This window comes from Plectropomus leopardus, chromosome 7 (assembly GCF_008729295.1).
Source record: "Plectropomus leopardus isolate mb chromosome 7, YSFRI_Pleo_2.0, whole genome shotgun sequence".
Classification (NCBI taxonomy): domain Eukaryota; kingdom Metazoa; phylum Chordata; class Actinopteri; order Perciformes; family Serranidae; genus Plectropomus; species Plectropomus leopardus.
Genome location: NC_056469.1, coordinates 5,832,842 through 5,857,883, shown reverse-complemented (window position 1 = coordinate 5,857,883; position 25,042 = coordinate 5,832,842). Strand labels below are relative to the sequence as shown.

General features: G+C 40.3%; 1 protein-coding gene across 4 annotated transcripts in view; it reads left to right on the top strand.

Annotated features, from left to right (window-relative positions):
• Positions 1-25,042, top strand: part of LOC121946151 (vacuolar protein sorting-associated protein 13B-like) — a 375,120-nt gene that overhangs the window by 254,360 nt on the left and 95,718 nt on the right. For all 4 annotated transcript variants that reach the window (XM_042490601.1, XM_042490600.1, XM_042490605.1 and 1 more), the window contains exons 36-38: positions 1,027-1,441; positions 1,704-1,841; positions 10,065-10,460. In XM_042490601.1, coding sequence (XP_042346535.1) covers positions 1,027-1,441; positions 1,704-1,841; positions 10,065-10,460 — 949 coding nt within the window. The remainder of the gene's footprint in view (positions 1-1,026; positions 1,442-1,703; positions 1,842-10,064; positions 10,461-25,042) is intronic.

Here is a 25,042-nt window from a genome sequence, read left to right as displayed (position 1 = left end):
AAAAAGCCTGTGACACGGAGGCACTCTCATGACTCAGTTCCTGGATTTGTCAATGGTCCATCTGTGTATAATTTTTCAAACCATGCACAATAGCAATATGTGTCATTTATGTGAGGATTGTAGTGGTGTGTAAGCACAAAGGATCAATATTACACAATTTCAAATCAACTTTAAAATTTGGCATTGCCTAATGTGGTTAATGAGGAGCAATTCCAGACTGTCCAAAGACATTTAGCTGAATTTAATCCAACATAATGACGTGTTTTATACTGTAAGGTGGATTTGTTCGGTACCTTTAGTGTACTCCATTTAATCTGTCACTGCCCATCTAGCAGACTAAAGACTTTAAATGTATGATGTATATAAAAAGCTGCTCTTTACACTCAGTCTGGTAATGTGATCTGGCTGATATGTAAGTGAAACACTTCTGGGCACCAGCTCAACACTGTCCCACACAAAATAGAAAAACAAACACATCGTTGTCACAGGCATTAGGAGCTCTGAAGTTTTTCGAGATAATGTTTGCTCAGATTCACACTGAGTGGACATTTTATGTGGTAAAACTTGTTATTATGAAAAGTGAAACAGTGGATGTATGTGGGTGGATCAACAGGATTTGTGTAAACTGCAAGATGCTGGCAAGTTGTGATGGTCCAAAACTTAGTAATGTTTCAAGCATCTTATTGAATCAGTGCCTTAAATAGTTGCAGTGAACTCTGCAAAAAGTCAGGCTTGACACAGTACTAACTTTAAGGTTTGGTTTTGTAGTTTTGTTTATTTATTATTTATTTATTATTGTTTATTTGTTTTATTGGTATTTATTACATATTTAACATTTTGATTAGCACTGGGACATTTTTAATTGTTTTTTCTTTTATCTTCTTGTCATGTTTTATCCTGTATTTTGTTTGTGGTGTCTGACACTGTGTTAATTAGATGCCTTGCACTTTATACTGCAAACCAAATCTGCCTAATGGTACAAATAGAGTAACCTGAACCTAGATAAGCTTTCTGCATCTACTTTAGGTGGGAAAGAGCGCCCTCAACCAGCCTGAGATCCTGCCCGAGTCTCCTCCGACCTCAACCTCCCCCACTCCAGACCCCGCTCCAGCTGCCCAGGGTTCCCTCGCTGGCTTGACTGCTGAGGACATCCTCAACAGCAACAACTCGCAGCCAGCCTCTCCTCTGCTGAAAGGCAGCCTGCTATCCCTGGGTGGCCTGCCAACCCCCAGCCGCTCTTCAGCTCGCCAAGCATTAGGTGTGACCATAGTGAGGCAGCCAGGGAGAAGAGGGGCTGGGGACCAGGTGCTGGAACCCCTCCTGTACATCCAGGTGATGCAACCCTCTGCTCTGCTCAGCTGCCACCACCGCAAGCAGAGGATGGAGGTTTCCGTGTTTGACGTGGCCTTAAGAGGAGTGGCTTCTGACTACAAGTGCCTAGGTAAGAGAGAGCATTAATGTCGGGGAGAGGTACTAAAGGGATCTTGTTAGAGTAAAGGGTAGGATTTGGATATTATGATGGAAATAAAGACCATGTTAAAAGTGCATTAATCCAACAAAGGAAGACTTTCAGACCATTAAATATAAAAAAAAAAATTTATAGTCAAATATGTTCATGCAATTTCTTGTCTGGCCTGTTTTCTCCCATTCTGCCCCTTTTTGCTCATTTTCTCTTTTCCTTAATCTCTTAATCTTTCACCCAGACCCAGGAAAAACTCTGCCAGAGTCTCTGGACTACAATGTGTTTTGGCTGCAGACGGTAGCAGGAGAGGTAGACAGTAAAACGGGCATCCCTCCCCCTCTGCTCTGCTTCCAGATCAAAGATTTCCTCAATGGGCCCGGTGAGGATCATACACGCAAACACACACACACACGCATACACACACACACACACACAAAAAACCCCACATTGTTCAGTGTATGCAACTTCTGTATACTCACGCTAACACGCTCATTTACTATTTTAAGGCATCCGTCTCACATTTAATCCCGTTTGGGGGAAATGTCCACTGCTGTGAAGCAGCAAGAAGAGCGCACGCATACACACTGATCAAACGCATACCAGACGCAAACACAAAAATCTACTTTTCTGCTGTGTGTGCAGATGATGAGTAGTCTATATGACATTGCATATGTTTCCTGCAGTAGTCCACTGATATTACTTACACTCACTTTGAACAGCAGACTACAAGCTCCTGTGGATTTTTTTTGTGTGTGTGTTTGTGTGTGTGTGTGTGTGTGTGTGTGTGTGTGTGTGTGTGTGTGTGTGTGTGTGTGTGTGTGTGTGTGTGTGTGTTTAATGTCAAGCTCCTGTGGATCTGCTCTTCACAGGGTTTGGTTGTCTATTTTTAGACTGATATGATATCCATATGAGCAGCTTTAAGCTTAAGATGTTGACCCAAGGGTGTGGCTGACATCCTACACAAATAGTACAGCAATGAATAAAAGTGTGAGTGGGCTTTTGAGCGTATGAGTGTGTGCAACCTTGTTATCCCTGTGAGGGTTTCATGGAGAGTGTGTGTAGGCGCAGGACATCCTCCAGAGTTCAGCTCCCTGAACCCAGTAGGCCAGATGCTGCAGATGCACACACACACACACACACACACACACAGACGACATACTTTGACATATAGTCTGTCTTTCTTCCACATGCATACAATCATGAACACACACCGTGCATGTATACAAAAAGGAGCTCCAGGCTGAGCCGTAGGTGTTATTGATGACGGTTCGGGGAAGCACATAGCCCCCCCGCCCACACCCATCCCTTCCTGCTGTCAGCGGAAAAGCCCTCAGCTTCTCCGTCCACCTGGAATCACACAACACAATGCGGCCCTCTGTACACTGCTGCAATCACACAATAGAGGCGCACAGCACCAATGTCCATCTACCCCTCTGCTCATTCCAGATGGCGCCAGCAGTCAAATTACAGCGTGCATGACCTTTCCATGAGGCATGAATTACATCAGTATTTCAGTCAGGTTTTGAGCTTATATGGTAAATATGAATCCTGTGTGATGGGGATGCAGTGAGAGGCAGCTTAATGTAATGAGCAAAGAGAAACTTTCCTTCAACAAATACTGAACTGACCTCTGATCTCCCTTTGGAAAGCAGCAAGAAAGTAGATGAAGTATTATTTCCAAAGGTTGTATTAATATTTAAATAAATTTAGGTTCACTTGGTATATTTACTGATTCGAAACTACATAATGTTCAGTGTGATTTTACAATTTTTTCTGATTTGTTAACTAAGGATGTTTCACTGAACAGGGTAACCGCCTGTCATATCTCTATTACATTATGCTGCAGCTCCATCTGATTCTAGTGTTTAGTTTAAGCCCAGATGTCGACATTGTACAATTACAGTCAGGTGTTTCCCTTGAACTACTAAAGAGCAGAGCCATCCTCATCTCAGTAGGATAACTTCAATCATAATCATTCACATTCATGCTTTGTACACACACACACACACACACACACACGCACACACACACACACACACACACACACACACACACACACACACACACACACACATACATATAAACAACACCCTCCCAAATGACTCAGACAGGATCCAGGCTCAGTGTGAGGTTGCCCCAGGTCAGGCTGTGCTGGAAATATCTAGAATTGACCACACATGCTACTGGTTCGCCCTCACCCCTTCACGCACACACACACGCACCCACGCACACGCACACACACACGGACACACACACAAAACACAACTGTGAGTTGTTTGGTTAGATGACTCTCTGGTGGAGATTATCATCCTCTTCAGGAATGGAGGAGCAAAGGAAGAAGTTACAAAGATCTGGGGAATTAGGGATGCTGACCTTTGTGGAAAAGTTGACAGCAGAGGTGGGACCAAGTCATTGTTTTGCAAGTCCCAAGTAAGTCTCAATTCTTTGCACTCAAATCCCAATTCAAGACGGGCAAGTCCCAAGTCCAGAGTGAAAAGTCTCAAGGCAAGTCTCAAGTCTTAAATGTTGAGTTTTGAGTCCAAAAAGTCCTCCTGCACTTTTCTCTAAACATAATGCCATTTTAACAACAGAGTGATAAAGAAGCCAAGCACCCGCTATGGTCATATTAGCCTTGACTTGCTGTTGTAACTGTGCATCTTCAAATGTCGAGTGAAGGTTGAGGTTGTTGTGTGTCTGTCTGTAACTTTTAACCCACATGTTTTGCATACTGCAATTTGTATTTTGCAGACTACTGTGTAGTTTTAGTTTGCAAATGAAATTGTCTCTGATATAATTTTTTTCCAACTGACACTCAATCATGTGATGTTAGGTCATCATGGTTCTCCTCTGCTGTTTAAATGGTTTAAACAAAGTGAATATTGGGAAATAAGTTTGAACTTGCAGGGAGTGAACAGCAAGTAAGTTGAATCGGTATATTATGGGAAATTTGTTGCTTTGTTGCACACTTTTGATATTATTTTCAGTTTTAAATCTTAGGTTTTGGGGGAAGGTATCAATTTTTTTCAAGCCAAAAGGCTCAAGTCCAAGTGAAGTCACGAGTGATTGGTGTTAAGTTACAAGTCTTTTTTTTATTTTGTCGTCAAAGTTGTGACTCAAGTCTGACTCGAGTCCAAGTCATGTGATTCAAGTCCTGAATTCTTTTAGACAGTCTGCACTGAAGCATCAGCATCATTTATTAGAAGGCTCAGTAAATGTCTGGATCTGCTGAGACATGGTATGATGCCTCTGGTCAATTAAGTTTAATTGTTTGGATTCACCTAAATTGAACATGAAACAAAAGGTGCAAGGATAAACAAAAGATCGATGAAGACAGGATTAGGAGGAAAAGGCTCCTCCAGCATTTTATTTATCAATCCCATTGTGTCTTCACAGATGGTTTATTTGCATGTGCAAGTCTTTATAACTGTCTGTCGCTGCGTGTGTTGCGATGTGTATGTATCATGTCTGGCAGCTTGACTTTGATTCGACAGCGCTTCACATTTGATTTACTTCAACGAGGCGCAAACGGAGAGCAGACCGCCACGAGGCCACGTCTCGCTGTGTGTTTACAACAATATGCTCGCAATTTCAGCAGCATTTATTCTGCAAGACCAATCAAAGCTGCCCTCCCAAGGATGCCGAGTGGGAAACACTTGTAACATGTGTACTGTAAACTGGATGGTGTTTCAGCACTGACCCTCACTCAGCAGCCGCTCATCACACACAAACACACATACGCATATAAACACTGCTAATGCAGATACATACAGGAAGCCACATTTGTAAACCAGGAGGGTTCAAGGCTTGACCAGCAAACACATACATATAAAAGGCCGGGATGGGTTTTCTTTTTTCCAATATGTGCAGTGATTGACCAGCAAAACACAGCACAAACACTTTCTTTCGCTCTCCCTCTCTCTCATCTTCCCTACTCAGTTCGAGTCTTTGAGAGGGTCAGTGAGCGAGTCCAGAGACGTAACTGCTACCACTTGGAGACGAAAGAAGCAACAGGTGATAGATTAGCTAGAACAAATTGGAACCATTACTCTCTTGTGTCCCTGGTTCCCGTCAAGCTATGAGTTCGCAGAAAAGTTGTCAGTTACTGTATACAAGCCGGTGCCCCTCCGAACCGTCCAAAACCGCTCTAATTCGAGTCAGATGGTATCTGAGGCGCGTGTCACTGGCCTTACTCTTTTTTTTGTGACAGTGGGATTCTACAGATACCCCTTCCAGAAAAATGACTGGCCCTTACAAACACAGACATACCCTTCACACACAGACCCTGTGTAATTGGACACATTGCCACCTGTGTCTGACACAGGCCTTCTGCTGTCAAGAGTCAAGCGTAAAAGTCGGCTAGAGAAATCAAAGGTGGAGTGGGAATGAAAACAATGTTTGCGGCGGGTGCACACACACACACACACACACACACACACACACACACACACACACACACACACACACACACACACACACACATCTGCCCAACACCAGGTTCAAAGTGGGGACGGCGTCATGCATGACCTCGCCAAAAAGGCACAGTAACCTGGGTAATAAGCATATTTGATCTGCCCCGCCACTTTGCGGAGATATATACGTGTGTGTACGTGCCTCTGTCAGACCTTGATCTCCCACTTTCTCCAGCACTAATAGAGGCTGACACCTGAGAAGGGCCAGTCTATGATTCCCCCCAGCCTGTTCACATTAAGTCCTGTTCTTTAAAGGTATGCGAACACCAACACCACCTCTCAACCTCTAGGCTTGATGCCCGCTCCTTGCACAGGCCTTCCACTGACGGTCTCCAGCTTAAAATAGCTGTTAGTCTTACGGTTGAAGCCAAGGTGTTCCCAATAAAAACACTGGTGTGTGAGAATGTCACTGCTGGAAAAGCCCTCTTTTGACTCCCCCTGTTTGGTGATGAAAGTGCCACCACTTTTTCAATTATTGATATTTATAATATAATTTTTCATTATTTTTTAATTAGAAAAAAATCTATGCAGTCTTTCCTTGCCCTCCTAAAGCAAAATAGACACAATTTGCATGCAGCATGACATAAGACTGTATTCATTTCACTTTATAGTGTTTAAGAGGTGCAACAGTGTGTATGGTTGGGAGTCTTTATCATTGTGCTTTGTTCCATCTTAATCCATACAAATAGGATTTTGCAGCTTAGTCTATAAAACGTTTACGTCTGTCATGGCATGTAAATAGTTTTTTTTTTTCCTGCTGTTAGGTTTTAGTTTACTCTTTTTATGCTGTTTTCGCCTGGATAGTGAAACCACACTGAACACTACTGTGAAGGCTATTTCGCACACAGTCCCATGTCAGCTCCAGAGAAACAACCAAACATAGGAAAATGACAGATGTACTCCACTTGAGGCCGTATAATGCTGTGATGTGATTTTATTAGATTCATCTTTTGGCATGGCTCCACTGCAGTAAAAATGTGCTCCATCAGTTGCTGAATAAAGCCAGGGGGGAAGCTGTGCAGATGCTGTGGCCCCCACCCTTCCCACGCTTCTCTATGGAAAGTTGTTACTAAGTTTAAATCAGCCATTTCAGATACACTCCATCTTGCTGTCATTTAACAAAGTACACTGTAACATCTGATGAGTTGATCTTATCTAAAATAATTTTGAAAACCAGTTACCTTGAAAAATTAAAGTAAATGTAACTGTTAACCTTAATTTATGTTTACTTTATATCTCTTTGTTAAGTTTACTTGTATTAGAGCTGTATTTACTTTTTTTATAAAGTTGTTGCAACTTGAAAATAATAAATGGAATTACCTTTTTCTTGTTTTTTTGCTAACAACTTCAGTAAATGAAGTTAGTCTGATTTAACAAGATAATAACATTTTGCTAATCATGACGTTTGGAGATCTGGGAGTTCTGTTTTCCTAATTAAATACAAATATGACTAATTTGTTTGCAACCAGCAGAATACAGATATATAGCACAGTGAACTTATGAAATATGTGGCAAGGATGAATCCAAAAGCATTCAAACAGAAGACTTTTTAAGTCATGATTGGTGCCCCATATCAAGTAAAAGTTACATGTAGGTTAAGTATCGGAGTTATAGCGGGCTGTACCTTTAGCAATGCTCATTCAAGTCAGCGGAGTTTCTGAATATAGGTAATAAATCCTTTACCGTCACACCAGAGTGGGCTGTATGTTGGGGGTAAAATGGGTTTTCAAGGCAGGAGAAGAGAGGGACCTGGGGATGGAGAACAATCGATAATGAAGACCAGGTCTCCCCGTGCAGAGAGCCAGGCAAGGCCCGGCTCTGGCCCTGACTGGGTGATCAGAGACAGCTTTCTGTGATTACGAGGGGGGGGGTTGATTACACTAAAGGGTGGAGGAAGAGCAAAAGATAGAAAGGACTGAGGGAGAAGCAGAAGGATGAGCTACATGAAACAGAGGGAGAAAATGAAAGGATGAAAGACAGAGGGAGGGGAGCAGAGGAACCTGGATGAACAGCTGCATACGGACTATTTATTCCACCACTGGAAAGTTTCCTGGTGATAAGTCAAGTGGAAATGATAAGCTACATTGCACAGCAAATTCCACCTATCTTTCCTCCAATTCCTCCCTCCAGCCATCCTTCCATCTGACCATGTGCCTCACTTCCACTGGATTAAATGAGAAGGAATCCTGAGGGCAGAGTCTGTCTGTGCCTGCGTGTGTGCATGCGTGCGTGTGTGTGTGTACTCGCTCGCCTCTCTTGGCAGTGCTCCCGTTCATGTCATCCAGTGCTCCTACCTGGGAAGGAGACAGACGGGAGGCCTAAAACCCTTAAAAACCCTCTAAACACTGGTGCCTTGATGAGACCATGAAAAACAGCTGCGCTTGTTTTCGGCCGCTTCCCTCTCCCATCATCATGACCAAGTGGAAAAATGGGATAATGGAAGTGGTGTAAAACGGCATTGAGTTAATTCATGTGTCTCTGTAAATTCCAGTCAAGTGTTTGAAGGCTGCAGCGCACCAGAGAGCGGGAAGGAGGTAGAACAGGAGAGAGCCGAGGCATTCTTAGATTTATGTGGCTGGCATGAAGAAGAGATTCTCCTCTGCTATTCCACAGTGTCACGTTAGGATGTTACAGTGAGACAGCCAGTAATTGTGTGTGTGTGTGTGCATATATGTGCATATAAGAGTAGGAGAAAGAGGTTGAGAGTGGACACAGCTGTTCTTTAACAGGTCCTTGCATGCAAAGTGAGTGATTAGAGGAGAAAAGAGTTCAAAGTTTGATTTACGAGACACTGTACCATGCAGTATTCCATGGGTTAGATAGCAACAGGTCTTGCTCAGTGGGACACTGATGAAGCTTGCCTTTCCTTAAAAGCTTCAAATGGATTGTGCCCAGTTTATGGTGGGTTTCCAAATGACAAGGTTGCATTTTACAGCGCAAGTGCCCCTGAAGACAATTTATTCAATTCATGTCTGCGGATTAACACAGTTTTAGAGAGCCTGATGTAGCACTGAGGAAGACTAAACCGTCTTTCCCTTGGTTGTTATTCATAAAAAATATACATCAAATACAAATTTCCCATTCTAAAAAAAAAAACAAACAGAACCAGCCAAATTGCCAGAATAAAAGTTGGAAATGTACGTTTCTGCAAACCCCAGATACGTTATATTTGTGCGTCATTATGTAGTGGATATAATTCTTTGCCTTTTAACAACACTGTGGTAAGGCTTAGGCACAAAAAGCATTTGGTTGTGGTTAGGAAAAGATTGGGTTTTATCTTAAAAGACACAATTTGGGAGGCCAAGTCCCAGCTGAAAAAGCAGAGATGTTTCAGTAAAAAACAACCGCTTTTGTTGGCACTATACCGTCTGGAAATGCAACGATGTATGGATAATAAACAACTGCTTTTGATGGCACTATCCAAACTGGAAATGTAGCGTTTTCTCAATAAAATGCAACCACTTTTTTTGGCACTAATAAGGCTGGAAATGCAGCAATGTCTTGATAATAAACAACACTTTTGTGGCACTACCAATGGATAAAACACACCCACATTTGGTGGCACCAGAAACGCAGCAATAACTCGCTAAAAAACAACTGTTTTGTTGTATTTTGGTCTTGGAACAGTGGTCTACAGCTTGGCAGGCATCTTTCCTGGGTGTCACACCATCCACCTTCAGCTCATAGACTATGTCAGAGGTGTTCATATGATACGCACAAATGTAACATCCATGGTTGGCAGAAATATACAATAACATTTTCTTCTGGTAGCTTGGCTAATAAAACACACACAAACACCCACACCACTGAAGAGTTTTATTACTTGTGTTCTTTAGGTAGCTTTGTTTTGTCTCAACAATTAAGTCATGTTTTATAACCTGCCCAAAAGCCTTGCTCTCTCTACTTCCTGCCTTGTTTTATTCATCACTTGGCACTTAATTAATTTAATTCAGGATGAGTACAAGAGATTTTTCCCAATTTTGAGAGAGACTGCTAAGAAACTGTGCATAGAGGGAGTTGTTGTTTGACAGCTTAGATTTAAAGATATTTTCTTGGTCTCTTTTCTTAACTGTTCCCTAAATCTGATCTTTTTCTTTCCCTCATTTTCTTTTTTTTTCTATCTCTGTCCACAGCTGAGTTGAATGTGGAGTTCTCACGCCCTCTGAAAATCAACCCCACACTTGCGAAGCTGGAGCAGGCCAAAGCTTACCTGAAAAAAGTCCTACCAAACCACACATGGGATACCTCCAGTAAACCACCGTCTGCATCCTCCAGCCCTCATTCCTCCCCCACCAAGACACTGCCCAGGACCTTTCCTGCTCGCCCAGAGCCACACCATCAGGCCTCGGCCCTGGCTAAAGCCAGTAGCATCAGGGCCCTGGCTCTGTCCTTCCACAAGGTCTCTCTTCACACTGCCCAGATTGTAATCGTCATGGAAACAGAGGCCCATCCAATGAAGCCCAGTGTGGCAGTGACGGTGTCGGGCATGATGGGAAGTCTGAGCATGAAGTCCGGGCCGCGGATAGAAGGTGAGTAGAAGAAAAACATATTTCAGTTTTTTGCAGAAACTTCAAAACATCAATGAGCTTTTGTTGACAGAAACATATAAGAAGTACAAAGAACTTCCATGCACTGCATCACAGGTGAAGGAACATAAAACCATACTTTCTGTAATTTGTTGAATTAATTTGTGATTGACTGAACACGAAAGGAAGGAACAAAATGAAAAACATACTTTGCAGCTGCTACTCTAATGGGACAGCCAATATTAATGTTCATAGTTCAAATGAAGATCACCATGTTTAAACCAGAAACACAGAACCCCAAAACTTTGACAATGTTTCTGAAGGTTCTTAAAAAGTCTTAAAACATTGTATATTGAATTTATATATATAAGACTTTAAGTCATCAGTCTAACATTTGAATTTGTGAGGCCTTAATGTCACAAATATCTTATTTTTGTTTAAATATATTTTAATTTTATATTTATTTTTGTCAAAAATGAATTAAGCTCTTCTGCGAGAAAGTTCACAACTCTGATGTTATACATTTTTAAACCTACCAGTGAACCTATTTCTGTCTCTTTAAGTTATACTTGCATTTACCTGTAGGCAAAATGTAGATTAACTGACCACCCCAATAACAATATTCCTACATTAAATCTACCTCTGCATGGTACTACATATAAACTACTTAGCTTTATACTTACTTCCTTGCAGTGCTTGAATGAGAAAAAAAATGTGTCCAGATGTCACTCCTAAATTTGGTGAAAATTTATCTTTAAAAAGGTCTTTAATAAGCATTACAAGTGTCTGTTACTTGTAAGACACTGTGTTAATTGTATAAATATATAAAAATATATATAAATGTAATTACCCGCTAACAATTTTTAAATTTTTTTAAAAAAACTTGAGCTGTCATTTCACCTTTACGTTGTGATCGAGTATGTTCAATGGGAAAGTAAAAACTGTTGTTTGATAAGATCTCTACAGCAAACTCTAAGCTGTGGTTGTTTTAGAGTGTTGAAACATTTTATAATCTTTTCTCCAACCCCCTACTAAGACTTCCATGAGCTCAGTAAATCAGTAAATGACCCGTGTTGTTTCACTCCAAAGTAACAAGGGCCTGGACCTTAATAACTTACTTTAGTGTTTCTTTTATCTCAGTGAAAAAATGAAGAGAAAAAAAAGAAAAAAATCAAACCGGTGATGTGATCCATCTAACTCTGCTGTATTGCAAAAACATCGCCACTTGTTTCAAGGGAATTCTTGAAACAGGTGGAGCTGCATTGGAAACAACTGTAATGACCTCAGCCCATTTGGCAGATTTTATCATCTTTTAAAGAAACCACAATTTTAAGACTCAGTAATGCACTCCACTAAATGTACATGTTTTTTTGTGGCGTGTCATTTGCCTCGTACCCTCGTGTGCCAACAGGAACCAATCCAGGCTCTTTGAAAACGAAGCACAGTTACACAGAGCTCCAAATATCCAATAGAAAAATGTAATGGAGAACAAATTTGTTCTGTTTCATGTCATTGTGTGACCAAACAAATATTGATGTGGACACACTCTAAAGGGCTATACCCAGCACAACACATTTATATTTGTTATTCATTGAGATGAAAGTTTATTTGTAGCTGAAGTGTTGGAATGTGTTTCTTCGGGGAATGTGTTTAATCAAACAGCAGGTTTTATAAAGACAATAAGTATAAATACATTCTGAATATTTATTGATCATAGCACTTAGTCAGATTTTCCACTTTCCGCCCTTGTTTGTTGAAGAATATGTGATGTCTGCCTTTTTTGGACGATTTGACACTCTGTCATTCACACACTCTGGGAACCGAATACCAGTATTGCTTTCACGATTATTTGGAATATCGCTGTTTTCTTTTACACATGCTAGCAAAGCCTTTATCTGCCAAAAACAAGGTTTGTCAGTAAACTGTAAAGTGAGATGTTTGTGTTAGTCTTGGATCTAAAGTTGTTGTGAGACACTGCGAGTGTCTGATTGCTGCAGATGAGTATGCGTGTGTATTGCGGCCTGAGAGAAAAAGATGTTTTCATGCGCTTATGTTCAAGTGTGTGTGAGAACGAGATGTTTGTTTTCGTGTTCGGACCAAACCCTGCCTTCATCATCAACACTGACTATTATCCAGGAGGCACCACAGTGTTTCCACTCTAACAATCAGAACTGCTAATGCTAATGTAAATTCAAAAGTGTCCAATTTCTCTGTGCCGTTGGGTGTGAGCAGATGCGCTGTAACAGATGATCAGGGATTGTTGGTTTGTTTTTCAGTTTTTGCATGTTTCCCAAATTGGCCACCAGATGGAAACAGTAAGATAAAAGAGAGTGATGGGCTGACACGCAGGAGATAAAACGGAACATAGTGTTGTACCATTTGTACCGTGGTACCGCTGAGCAACATGTCGCCTGTCGAAGGAGGTTGCAGCAGGACGAGGACAGAGCAGGAACTGGGCTCCCTAAGTGCCTGCATCTGCTTGACAGATGTTGTTATATTGGGTTACTTCAGATAAAATGATTGTCGAAAATGTTAATTAAAACCTCAAACAATTTGCACTTTGTTTACTCAAATCTGCATAACTGCACAGTGACACAATACTCAGCGCTGTTGCCCCGCTCTGATTTTCACCAGCTTTTCAGCTTTCATCCATCTTTGATGTGTTGACTTTGGTAAACACAGTTGAAACTGCAGCGCAATGGAAAAAGAAATAGAGTTTAGACTTTTGCACTAATATGAATGCTAATCCCCTCCCACTGACTCTGCTTTCAGATGACTACTATTTATAGTGATTTCTCTTCGTTGCACATAGAAATACTATTCAAAACACATTTGTTAATGGTAGTTCTTTGATTTGTTTACAGTAAACAAAGGAAATGGAGATTAGTATGCAGTGAACTGTCTTTTCATGGATATTCTTTACCCCACAATTACAGAGCCACTGCTTCTCTCAAGACAAGTCTGACTGGATGCAAGTGAAAATGTTGGGACCGCTGGTGTTTATTGACATGCATTGGATCATTCATCCCCAGTTTGGCCCTAAACTCTTTGAAATGCTGTTTATATGGCCCAAAAAACATAACATCATGTATGTCTGTTCTGAGCAAGACATTCAAATAACAGCCATAGAACTAATGTTGTCATCATGTGCAGCAAAAGTTTCATTCAGCTCCTCATAGATCATATTTGAGCACTCTCTGAAATACCTGAGAGGTTTGAGATCCTGTATGTCGATCTCATTATAGACCCTGATATTTCATCTCTTTGCCTCATCTCTGAGAGCATGTTGAAACTTTGAATAACACCTGTAAATGTTGCCAATGGAGAATAACAAAGTTTGCATGGCACTAAATGCCAACAAATAGGACCATTTTCATGCCTTTGCACTGGAAACATCTGTGGCTGGAGGCTTTATGTTTTCATGTTGTCTGTCCATAGTATTGTCATGAACACTTTAGGGGATGCCTTAAAGGAATTTTACAAATTTGGCGCAAACGTCCATGCGCAATTAAAGATGAACTCATTTGATTTTGGTTGTCAAAGGTCAACGTTAATGTGACCTTGCATTCATCTCATTGTCATGAACGTGAGCTCTTAAGAACAATGTTTAGGATTTTTTTCCAGATTTGGCACAAACCTCTGCTTGGACTCAAGAATGAACTAATTTGGATGGTGGTTAAAGGTCAAAGGTCACCGTGACATGTTTTTGGCTATAGCCCAAGAATCAAAATGCTAATCACACAAATGTTTTAAAATATATGTTTAAGAAGACATACTGATGAAGTGATGACATTTTATATTTTTGAAAAATTATATTTAATTTCTTTTTTAAAGGTCAAAGGTTAGCTTCAATGTGACATCATAATATTCTTCAAAAACACTTCTCTGGACATCACTCAACATTAAAACTTATACGAATGGGACACATTTAGTCAGATACTGAATTGGTGACTCTAATCCTGAAACTGTGCAAAGGCAACCGCGAGGGAGATTATTCTAGTTTTGCATTGTAAAAGGTATTTCAAAGCAAATGTCAGAAGTTATCCTGCTGAATAACATGTTTGTCTCACTTAGTTGTTTCTTGTCTTTATTTGTTATTTCTTGATAACTTCAGCACTCGTATAGATCTCTGTCACAACACACGCGGCTGTTTTCCCCGAGGGCTTCTTCACATAGTGTTTCCAGATTTGTTGCCATCGAAAGGAGACAAACTGTCTCCAATTACGCAGACTGATCGCCAGTGACAATAGATGTATTTGCTGACTTTTAGCCTTAGCTGCACCGCCTCCATCACTCAGCACTTTGGCCTCTCCAGTCTGCTGTGCACCTCAGAAAAAGGATACCTTGGAATTTTACAAAGATAAAGGTTAGGATTCCTGTTCTGTTAGGTTGAGCGTTTGAGCTGCCACAATAAGTCAGCGGGAATGACCCCCCCGGGAGAGGCTGTACATGAGAGATGTAAGACAGGAGAATGTTGCATTACTCCCACTGCAGTGTGCACCACTACTGCTGCTGTTGTTTCTGCGCTGGTCGTCAGCAGCAGGCGGAGATTGATGGAACACATCCTGAACAGACCTCAGGATGATGCCAGTGTGCTCAGAGAAACAGGAGAAGGAGGAAGAGGGAAGGGAAGAGTTTTGAATGAAGGGAAGCAGGAGGGCGATGGAGAGGGAAAGACAAAATGGAGAAAGGAGAGTCAGATTAAAGAAGTCCCAAATAAGTCATCATTAGACAAAGAGAAAAATGCATATTAGAAGAAAGGGGATTCAATACAAGACAGGAAATAACAGGGTTCCTTTGGATTCTTAGAAAGCATTGAATTCAGCAATCCAGAAATAAGGCCTGAATTGGTATTAAAATGTTGTATTGGTCTTAAAAATGCTAAAACATGAGAAAAGGGATTTTGTTTTTATTTTTTTTACATTTCCTTACAAAATCTCTAAATAATTGATAAAAAATTCTAAAACAATTTACCACATTAATTTACTTCACATTATATCATATCGTTTGTATACAGTTTTTTCCCTCAAATTAACAACTTTATTCTTTTAATATCACAAAATTACAACATTATTTTAGTAATTACAGCTTTATTCTCATAATAACGACTTTATTCTTGTAATTTTTTTTTTCTTGAAATATTCTGACTTTATTCTCATTAAATCACAACTTCATTTGTAATTGATTTTTATTATCAATTATTATTCCTTTTTCTCAGTTTTAGTTATTGTATCAAGTTTCATTCCAAGTGACAATATAAAAAGTCTCAAAAAGTCTTAAACTGAACTTGCCGTTAGCTCGATGGACCCTGAATATAAATGAGTTGGGGGAGGACACAGGAGCAGATGAGGAAACCTTTGTCACAAATTGAAGTTGGAAAAAGTAAGCAGGACATAAAAGATAAAAGACAGAACAGAAGGGGAAAACAGAAGACAGGCTACTATGTGAGCAGCAACAGGGGTCTCCTCAGTATATGCCATTATACTCACCCCGCCCCACCCTGTCCTCATCAGCGTACATCCATAGCTGCAGTGGGGTGAAGACCCTGTCATCCACCCCCCTCATCCCCAGAACATCTGGGGCTCTGTACCTGGTCATGGCAGCCCCCCTCTGCCAGGGGACAAGATGGAGAGAGAGGGGATTAGGTTGACAGTGAGGTGTGTTACCAGATCCTGTGTTAATGAAAAGCAAGTGGAAGCCCCGCATTCCTCCCTCCGTCCACGACTCACCACTCCCCAAGGTAGGGGGGCATTTATAGTTCAATGAAAGAAAAGAGGGGGGGCGGGCCAGAGAGAGAACATATGTCTTAAGGTCCATGAAACAAGACCCTCCCTAATCTCTCAGCTCTCCATCAGACTGCCCATAGAGTGCCCTCGATTTCCTAGGAGCACACACACATACGTATCAGCAGACCCTGTTACGAGTCGACCCTGTTTCATATGCATACAACATACACACACACACACACACACACACACACACACACACACACACACACAAAGCTTTCTCCTCGCTCCTCTGCCTCGGCGGACCCCCTGCTTCTTCATGGTGATTTACTCCAGCACACTTGTAAAGGAAAACTTCTGTTCGTGGAACAAAGTGAAAGCTACCCATTATTTATTTATGCCTCTTGACTTTTTTTTTTTTTCAACTTCTATTTTGTTTCCCTGGACAGTCTTTGAGCTACGCTCATGTCAGTTTGTTTACTCTGCCGAAACAAAGCCACTCTTTTCCATTTATCATATTATTTCTGTTTCAATGGTCTGTGAGAAGCGGTGCTGAGCAAAGCCAAACATTAAGAGATTTATATTTGGAAATACACCCTGCTGTGATTTGGCATGTTAACCCATCTAATAAATTGTTTTCAATGCATTAATAATAAAAACTATATCAAAGAGAAGACATTAGGGGGAACTGTCCTGCAAGGTATTTGTTAACATGCATGGAAAGATGAAGACATATGGCAGTTAGTTGGTTAGAGACAAGACATGTAAGAAAGCTCTGGACTATTAGAGAAAACAAGATTTTACAGTCTTTTTTTGAACAGAAGTCTTTGTTAAATGTCCCGGGCTCATACTTTGTGGAACAGTGGTGGCTGTCAGCATGGAGCCTTGTTGAGCTAGCAGATTATAGTCTCAGTGAAAATTTCTAATCCAAACAGTGGTACATATTTGGGCTGCTAGTAACAATTACTTCAACTAGCAATCAGTCTGATAATTGTTTTTTAATTGTTCACCATCAGAATAAAGGGAACCAGTACTGCAAAATCTAAACATCTTCAATGTAGTGAATATGCTATCATAGAAAAAACAATAAAATCAGCAAATCTTTACAGTCTAGAGTATAGACTAGAGAATATTTCCCTTATTGGCTTGAAAAAATACTTAAAAGGTCAATCCTTTATCAAAATAGTTTCCCATTATTTTAATATACAACTAAGCAAACTGCTTGATTTAAACAGAGAGGTCTTGTCTAGCTAGCTCTTATCAAGTTGCCATCAGTGGCGGATGAAGTACCTGAAAGCCATACTTGAGTATAAGTACAGATGTCTCACCAGAAAATGACTTTGGTAGAAGTGAAATACACCTATTGGAAAATTACTAAGTGAAAGTCATAAAGTATCTGCCATAACTGTACTAAATTATCAAAAGTAATTGTATGAGATTAAATTAATTTAAGTAACAAAAGTTAAGTAAAAACTCCTCTTCTCACAACTTTAAGGATTTCAAGAACAAAATCCAGTTTTTTTGTCCCTCCCATGCCCTCATTTGTCCGTCTGTTTCCTCCTTCCTTCCTTCCCTACTTTGTAGTAAGTAACTAAGATGTTTAGGGGAAATGTAGTGGAGTAAAAGTATATATTTATTTAGGAAATGTAGTTCACTCAAAGTGAAAGTTGAAAAAAATATAAATACTCAAGTAAAGTATAGCTACTCCCAGAAAATAATTAAGCACTGTAATGACGTATTGTTACTTTGTTACATTACATCACTGCCTGACGTGTAGATGGATGTAGTTAGCAGTAGTGGGCTGAATTCAGTAAATGATCTGCAATAGTAACCTGTAAACTAAAGCACTGTGGTCAGCCAGAACAAGCACAAGTGGTTTACAAAAGATTCCAAAGGTACTTGTTTAGTGGTAATGACGTTATACAACCATAGTCCAGAACAAAACTAGCACAACCATAGGTCATTTAAGGTCATAAGATTACATAATAACGAAGCTTGTTCTGAATCAGTAGAGATTTCAAAGAAAAACTTCACCTCCAAAATGACCTTTTGCATATCCTTCATACTGTTACAGTGAATTTATGAAGAAAACAAAGTTTTTCTCACATGCATCATTTAAAGAATCCAAAAATGTAGAAAATTCTTGATGATTAGAAGTCATAGGAGTCCATCTTATACAACAGCATAACTATCAAAACAGGGTGTACAAACTCTCACACAACTCATGGATTATAATCGAGTCTTATTTATCCAGCTGTTCAGTGCTCCCCAAATAAACTCCTCCAGCTTGGAACTGAGCTGAAAGTGAATCTCATCTATGCTGTCTTCAGAGCCAGACTCCATTGACAAAAACAATCATTTTACCTCACTGAAGACAGGAGCTGGTCCAGTTGGTCCTGTATTGCCTACATCAGCAGTTTGTTCGTGTTATTCTGTGACTATAATATGACAAATTTAAGATGTTTTAGAAGAGATGATATACAAACAATCATTTAAGTATGCCTTTAAGAAGCCCCCTTCAGCAACATTGTGCTTTATTTTGTTCAGTACTCAGTGATAGTTTGCCAGGCTATTACGCATAACACTGATCTAGTTTTGCCGTTTCTTTCACTTTCCCCGCTGGGCACTGCATGTCCTACTTGGAACACATCACACAGACACATGTATACACAGACACACGTAGCAGCCAGAGACAAAGAGACCAATTTCTTATTAAATTATATACAAAAGTAACCAAAACCAAAACCGAGCCTTTAGCTGTATGAAATGAGATGGCCCAAACTTGACCTAAAACATGATAATTTGTCAGGACCCACCAGGCTTAAGTTAGGTAAAGAATGGCATACTACAAAAATTCCAACTGTGGGAGTAAGATCTTTCTGCTTGCAACATAATGTTCATACATGTCTTCCTATAAAGAAATCGCATTTAGGGTTGGTTATTAAGAAGTTAAAACATTTCCACCATACTTAATTTGCTCTGATGCAACTGTCATTGAAGCCATATGTAACTCATCAACACTCATCAGTTACTGTGTAACAGCTTGGATGACGCACAGCTCCCTGTATTGTGCCATTTTGGCCGACGGTGTCCCCTGCTACGAAACCATTTTCCTCTGGTGTCCTATAGTGGTCTTGTGGTGAGGGTTAGTGTATTTGTGCGGTGAGTGACAGTATATTACTTCTATTACTCTCACCATCCCAGACAGTCCTCGGGGGCCTCTGCTAGTTAGGTAATGACTCCTTTAGGTTTCTTCTAATTGATACCAGTGCATCTCGGGGTATAAATCAGCCAGGCAGTGGTCAGATAACGGCTGCCAGGGAGAAACCGACACGGTAAATCAATGTCTCTGGTCCTATCTAATCTTACCCAAGCATTTGCCAGAAATGTATTTCACTTTAGGAAGATTTCCATCCACCCTTTTTCCCCACCACCCACTTTGTTCCTCAAGTGTCATAGGTTTTACGTTAGCCTGGGGAGGGTGTGCTGGAGCGCGCTGGTTTACTGGCAAGTCTACCGTGAGAGCATGAGATGCAGGTGTAGGTCAGCGTGTGTGTGATCAAAGTTCATGCCGAATTATGTTTTCCAGTATTTTGACGTACAGTTGTTCCATGATTTAGCTCACGACCACACTGAATCAACTCCCTGCCGTGCTGGGAAAGTTAGCCCAGTGAAAAAGTAATAAGTAATGCAACTATTTTAATTACCTTTCAATTGCTTTTGGAACTTCAATTTTAAATTAGCGATAAAGCTGAAAAGTTCTAAAATGTAAAATTATGTCAATGTTTACAACATCTTCACTGCTGATAAACAAGCTTTACACTGCACAGCAATGTTACAACCCTTTTCTGATTTCAAAAGGAAAATATTGTTGGATTTACAGCACCAAAAGGCATTTTTTGCTTGCAGGCATGCCAGACTTCTGAAACTGTTCATGGGTTTCTTTGGCAAAAAAAAGAGCCAGTGCAAATACAAACAAGAAAACTATTAAAAAATAATGCTAAAAATTTGAGTGCATACTGAATGGAGCTTGTTAGCATGCCCTCAGATTAGCTTTGCTGACCTGCATCATCCGGAAATATGCCAAAAGGAGGCATTCCTGCACCGTGACAAGATGCAAACAACAGGATGAATTTTACAGTTGACATAAGATTTTTACCAAAAGAATATATTCGGATGTACCCCTTATACCAATATTTTGTAAGTAAACATAATTTAATTGCAGATTACCTCTCAGTAAATGTAATGAATGACAATTACATTTATTTTGTAATTTACAACAACATTGGCTTGGATTATACTTTTAACTCCCTTTTTACTGATGACATACAAGGTCTGTGTATGTGTGTCTATTACTGTATACAGCTTTAAGATATCTTTAATATTTTTTAGAAAATATTTTCACATTTGTATGTTTCTTTCTTATGTGTGTGTATGAGTGTGTGTCTGGAGAAGGTGTGACATTAAGTCAGCCTCTAGTTGGCTCTGTGTGATAACTTGGTTTTGAATATAGACTGTGTGTAGAGTATGTGGCTATGGCTATCTGTATAATGATGCATTCACAGATGCCAGAGACACCTGAAGAAAACACTGAAGTGCATCTAAGGTACTGCTCTGTGTCTGCAGTTATTGGCAGTCATTTTTTGTGTAGCCGTACTGCTGTCTATAAAATAGTCTTGTGGAAATGTGAACACAGAGGGTTTTTTTTTGTGTGTGTGTGTGTGTGTGTGTGTGCGTGTGTGTGTGTGTGCGTGCGTGCGCGTGCGTGCGTGCGTGTGTGTGTGTGTATGTGTGTGTGTGTTTTTATATGCCAGGATCCATTTCATTTAGCACCATCTGAGCCAGTTTTCTAAACCCCAAACACATAAAGAGCACCCCCCTCAAATACCCACAAAACAACAGCTGTTCGTTAACTCCAGTGTCTGTGTGCATGTGTGTGTGTTTGTGTGTATGTGAGTGTGAATGTCTATAGTTAACAGTTAACAATATTCTTGTTCATCCCCATGCCATGCTACTCTGTCTGGTTTCTGTGAAAAGGTTGTATTTCTTAGGCATGTGTGCACATCTGTATCTGTCTTTGTCTCGTAAGAGGCAGAGCTGTGTTAAATAGCGATTGAATAACTGTCTGTCCAAAATTTATCATCTTTCTTGCTACAACTGTGTGCCCTCACCCACCATCTGCAAATATGTGACATACTCTATTTATGCGAACATAGGCACATAGGTACCTCCTGCGTCATCCTCCAATACTTTCCCAACTCTTTTTTTCCCCCTCTGAACATTCCCTGCGCTCCTCCCTTCGTATGGCAGCACTTCACAGCTCAGCAGTGTAATGTCTCTGGGCTGTCTGCTGACACATCGCTGGAAACAAACCGAAATAGCGGCACTATGGTCATACAGGGCAAGAGCAAGGATGTAGAGAAAGCACGGAGAAATATGCCTTTGACTGTCATCCAGCCTGGATGGAAGAATGGAGTTAGCAATGTAGAAAGAAAGGGATCCCCCTCATTAAAACCCCTCCCAATTAGGGTGATTATTAAGAGTGCTGGCTGTTGCTGCTGGCTTTTGCACCAGGATGCTGCGGTCAACTGGGCTGTAAATGACGCATGGTGAGACAGGGGAGAATGCTTTGATACACATTGTGTGTGTGTGAATGTATATGTGGGTGTATTTGTTTCCACTTGTTCACCTGGGTGTGCATTTACATGTGTCTGTGTGCAGGCATTTGGCTTCGTTTTCCTCTGTGAGTCTGCGTGTCACTGCACTTAATGCACATGTGCTTGCTTCTCCTTTTTATACGTGTGTGTGAATGAAAGATCCTCCATTTTTAACGAGCCAGTTTGGGAGTTCCCTTGCGCTGTCCAATAAATCCTAGCCATGAAAATAAACCCAATGTCCACAGTTCGGTAAGTAATCTCTAACAGCTCTCTTTGCACCGCAACACCAGAAGATATTAGCAGGTAAACCGCCAACTGGTTTCAACAGTGTCTTTCCTAAGAGAAATGAGTCATCCCAGTATAATATTTCCCCTCAGAATGATTTATACAAGAGAAACCCTCTTTCATTGGAACCCCCCCTGTTGTGTTATTGCGCTCTTATGTTGAATAAGATGTTCCTTAGTCAGTTTACAGAGCCTGGGAAGATGTGACGACGCATGTGTCATATCTTCATCAAATCATAGCTCGCTCTCTCACTCTCACATCCTCTGGTTGTGTGTCTCTCACTCCCTTCGTGTCTCTATCTATTTGTCTCGTCATTTATCACCACCTTCCCCTCTCCCCCTTCATATGCCGTTCCATCTCTTCCATCTATCCTGCTTTACCTCAAGTGAACCCCAAGCACAGTTGTAACTCAAAGGGCTGATATTTAAATAGGGAACAGTTTTAATGCCTCTGTGCAAGTGATAGCTGTGAGCCTGAGTCATTATGTTTTCATGTTGTCCATCCATCTGTCCGTCCCACTGTCGTTAGTGTGGTATCTAAACAATGTCTTGAGGGAATTTCTTCAAATTTGGCACAAACGTCCACTTGGACTTAACAATAAACTGATTCAATTTTGGTGATCACTGTGATCTTGCCTTTCTTATTCTTGTGAACATGATATGTTAAGGACACCTCGAAGGAATTTGTTCAAATTTGACATCTACTTGTACTTATCAATGAACTGATTAGATTTTAGTGGTCAAAGGTAAAGATCACTTTGATCTTACATCCGTCTCATTCCCGTAAATGCAGTATCCCAAGAAGGCCATGAGGGATTTTCCTCAAATGTGGCACAAACTTCGCTTGGACTGAAGAATGTGACCTCACAAAACACACTTTTGGCCATAACTCAAATTCCAAGTGATGACATTTTATACTCAAACGGTCAAAGGTTAACTTCACTGTGACATCTAATGTTCTCCCAAAAGACTTTTCTGGCCATTATTTATATCTCAGGAACAGACGGGGAGACATTTGGTCAGATACTGAAGCTTCAGCGTCAGGTGAGGGAAAGCCCCCGACACTTCTAGCTTCAGTTGTGACAGAGAGACACCATGCACCCTGGAGCTTCAGCACTAGGTGTGCATCCGAAATAAGTTTCCTCACTATGGAAGATGTTAAAATGTGCCTGCTCCGTGCTACAGAAAAGGGCTCCACTTGGTGAGCTGCGATTTTTCTATGCACTTTTGCTGAGATTACAAAGTTTGTGATAATTTTTATGATCATGGACAAATTACTATAGACCTGCAGACTACTCATGATAACCTTCCAAATCCCTGTGAAACACAAGCAGAGTAACTGCGATATAGCTAAGATTTTAAAAGTAGGTCTATTTATTTATTCTTACAAATACTGAAATGAAACCTTGAACTGAAAATTTACAAATATTTGAATAGCCAAATGTTCTGGTCCAGCCTTAGTGTGAAAAATCATAAAATCAAATAATAATAATTATTATTATTAATAGTAATAATAACTTTATTTACATAGCACCTTTAAAAAAAAGATGTTTAAGTGCTTCAACAGACAAAGCAAAGGCAGGAGCACTACATGGAAATGCAGTATTTGTTAAAAAGGGACTTCTGCTGTTAATCCACAGTAAATAACAAAACATTACTAATGAGATAAATACCGTGATATTTTATGTAGAGATGCTAACTGATAGCATATATGTAGTTGACCATTAGTTTAGTAATCTGTTATAATATAATGTTTTGGTGTTCAATTTCAGTTTTACAGATTATCCCTTGTTGTATTGTAAAAGTGCCTCTTGCTTGTTAGTGTTTACAAAAAACAGCAGTTCTTAGCATCAAAATGTTCTCTTTACTCTGTACTACTGTTGACATTTTAAAGGTCAAATGATTACACTGTAGGAAATATAATACATAATCTATAGTTAGGGACTGAAACAGGTGTGTCGCGTCTTTCTTTAACTTTCCCAGACTTACAGCCAGACTGGAGTGAGAGTTTCTGGATTTAAAAGGCATTTTTTAAAGAGCTCCTTCTCATGCTATTATTAGTCATCAAGGGTTGAGTTTTCCAAATGGGCTGCTGCTGCTGTAGCTTGAACTGACCGAATCAGCCCTCCCATGTCAATGACTAGCAGAGGGGGTTTCAGTCCACTAATTTATGGGACCCAAAGACTAAATTCAGGACAGCGTGGGACCACAGTGACACATCCCTGTTTTAATGGAAAGGACAGAGAATGCTGTCTTTATTACAGTTGAGGCTTTTGCTACTTTTGGTTCCTTTAGGATGAGTGGGTGTTTGGCTCCTTTGTCTGGATCCTATCAGGGTTTTCTCATTGTCATCATGTCTGCTAAATGCTTTAGTTTACCTAATCACAGAAACACGGAGTTTTAACTTGAATCTGTAACGGCTAAGATGCTGTAACCATGAACCCACAATTATGTTTAAAGAAACACACAGGAGTCACATCTGCAGTTATTATGAACTGATTTTTGTATGTGTTCGTTTTTAGCCTAAGATCCAATATTGAGAAATTCTTATCACGCTGGTAACTCATGCCCAGTCTAATTAATTACTTCCTCTAGTCTATAGCCCACTCAAAATGAGTAAACTTGTTAATTTATTTTGGTCTTTAGACCATCGTTTCAGAAACATGAAAGCAAAGGCAGGGGCAAGCACATAATTGTTAATGAGGAAAAACCCTGCTCTTCTCTTTTAGAGGCAATAACATTAAATGAGTTCAGTAGTTTGGAGGCCATTGATGTGGTTGGTGTAATTGTACTGTATGTTTTGCTACTTTGATATAAAATCGGCAGATTGTTGTGCTTGAACTTAGTAAAATACACAGGCAAGCATTTGTGCATCTGAATTATGAGGTTAAATTGTATATGTGCTTCAGTTTCATCTG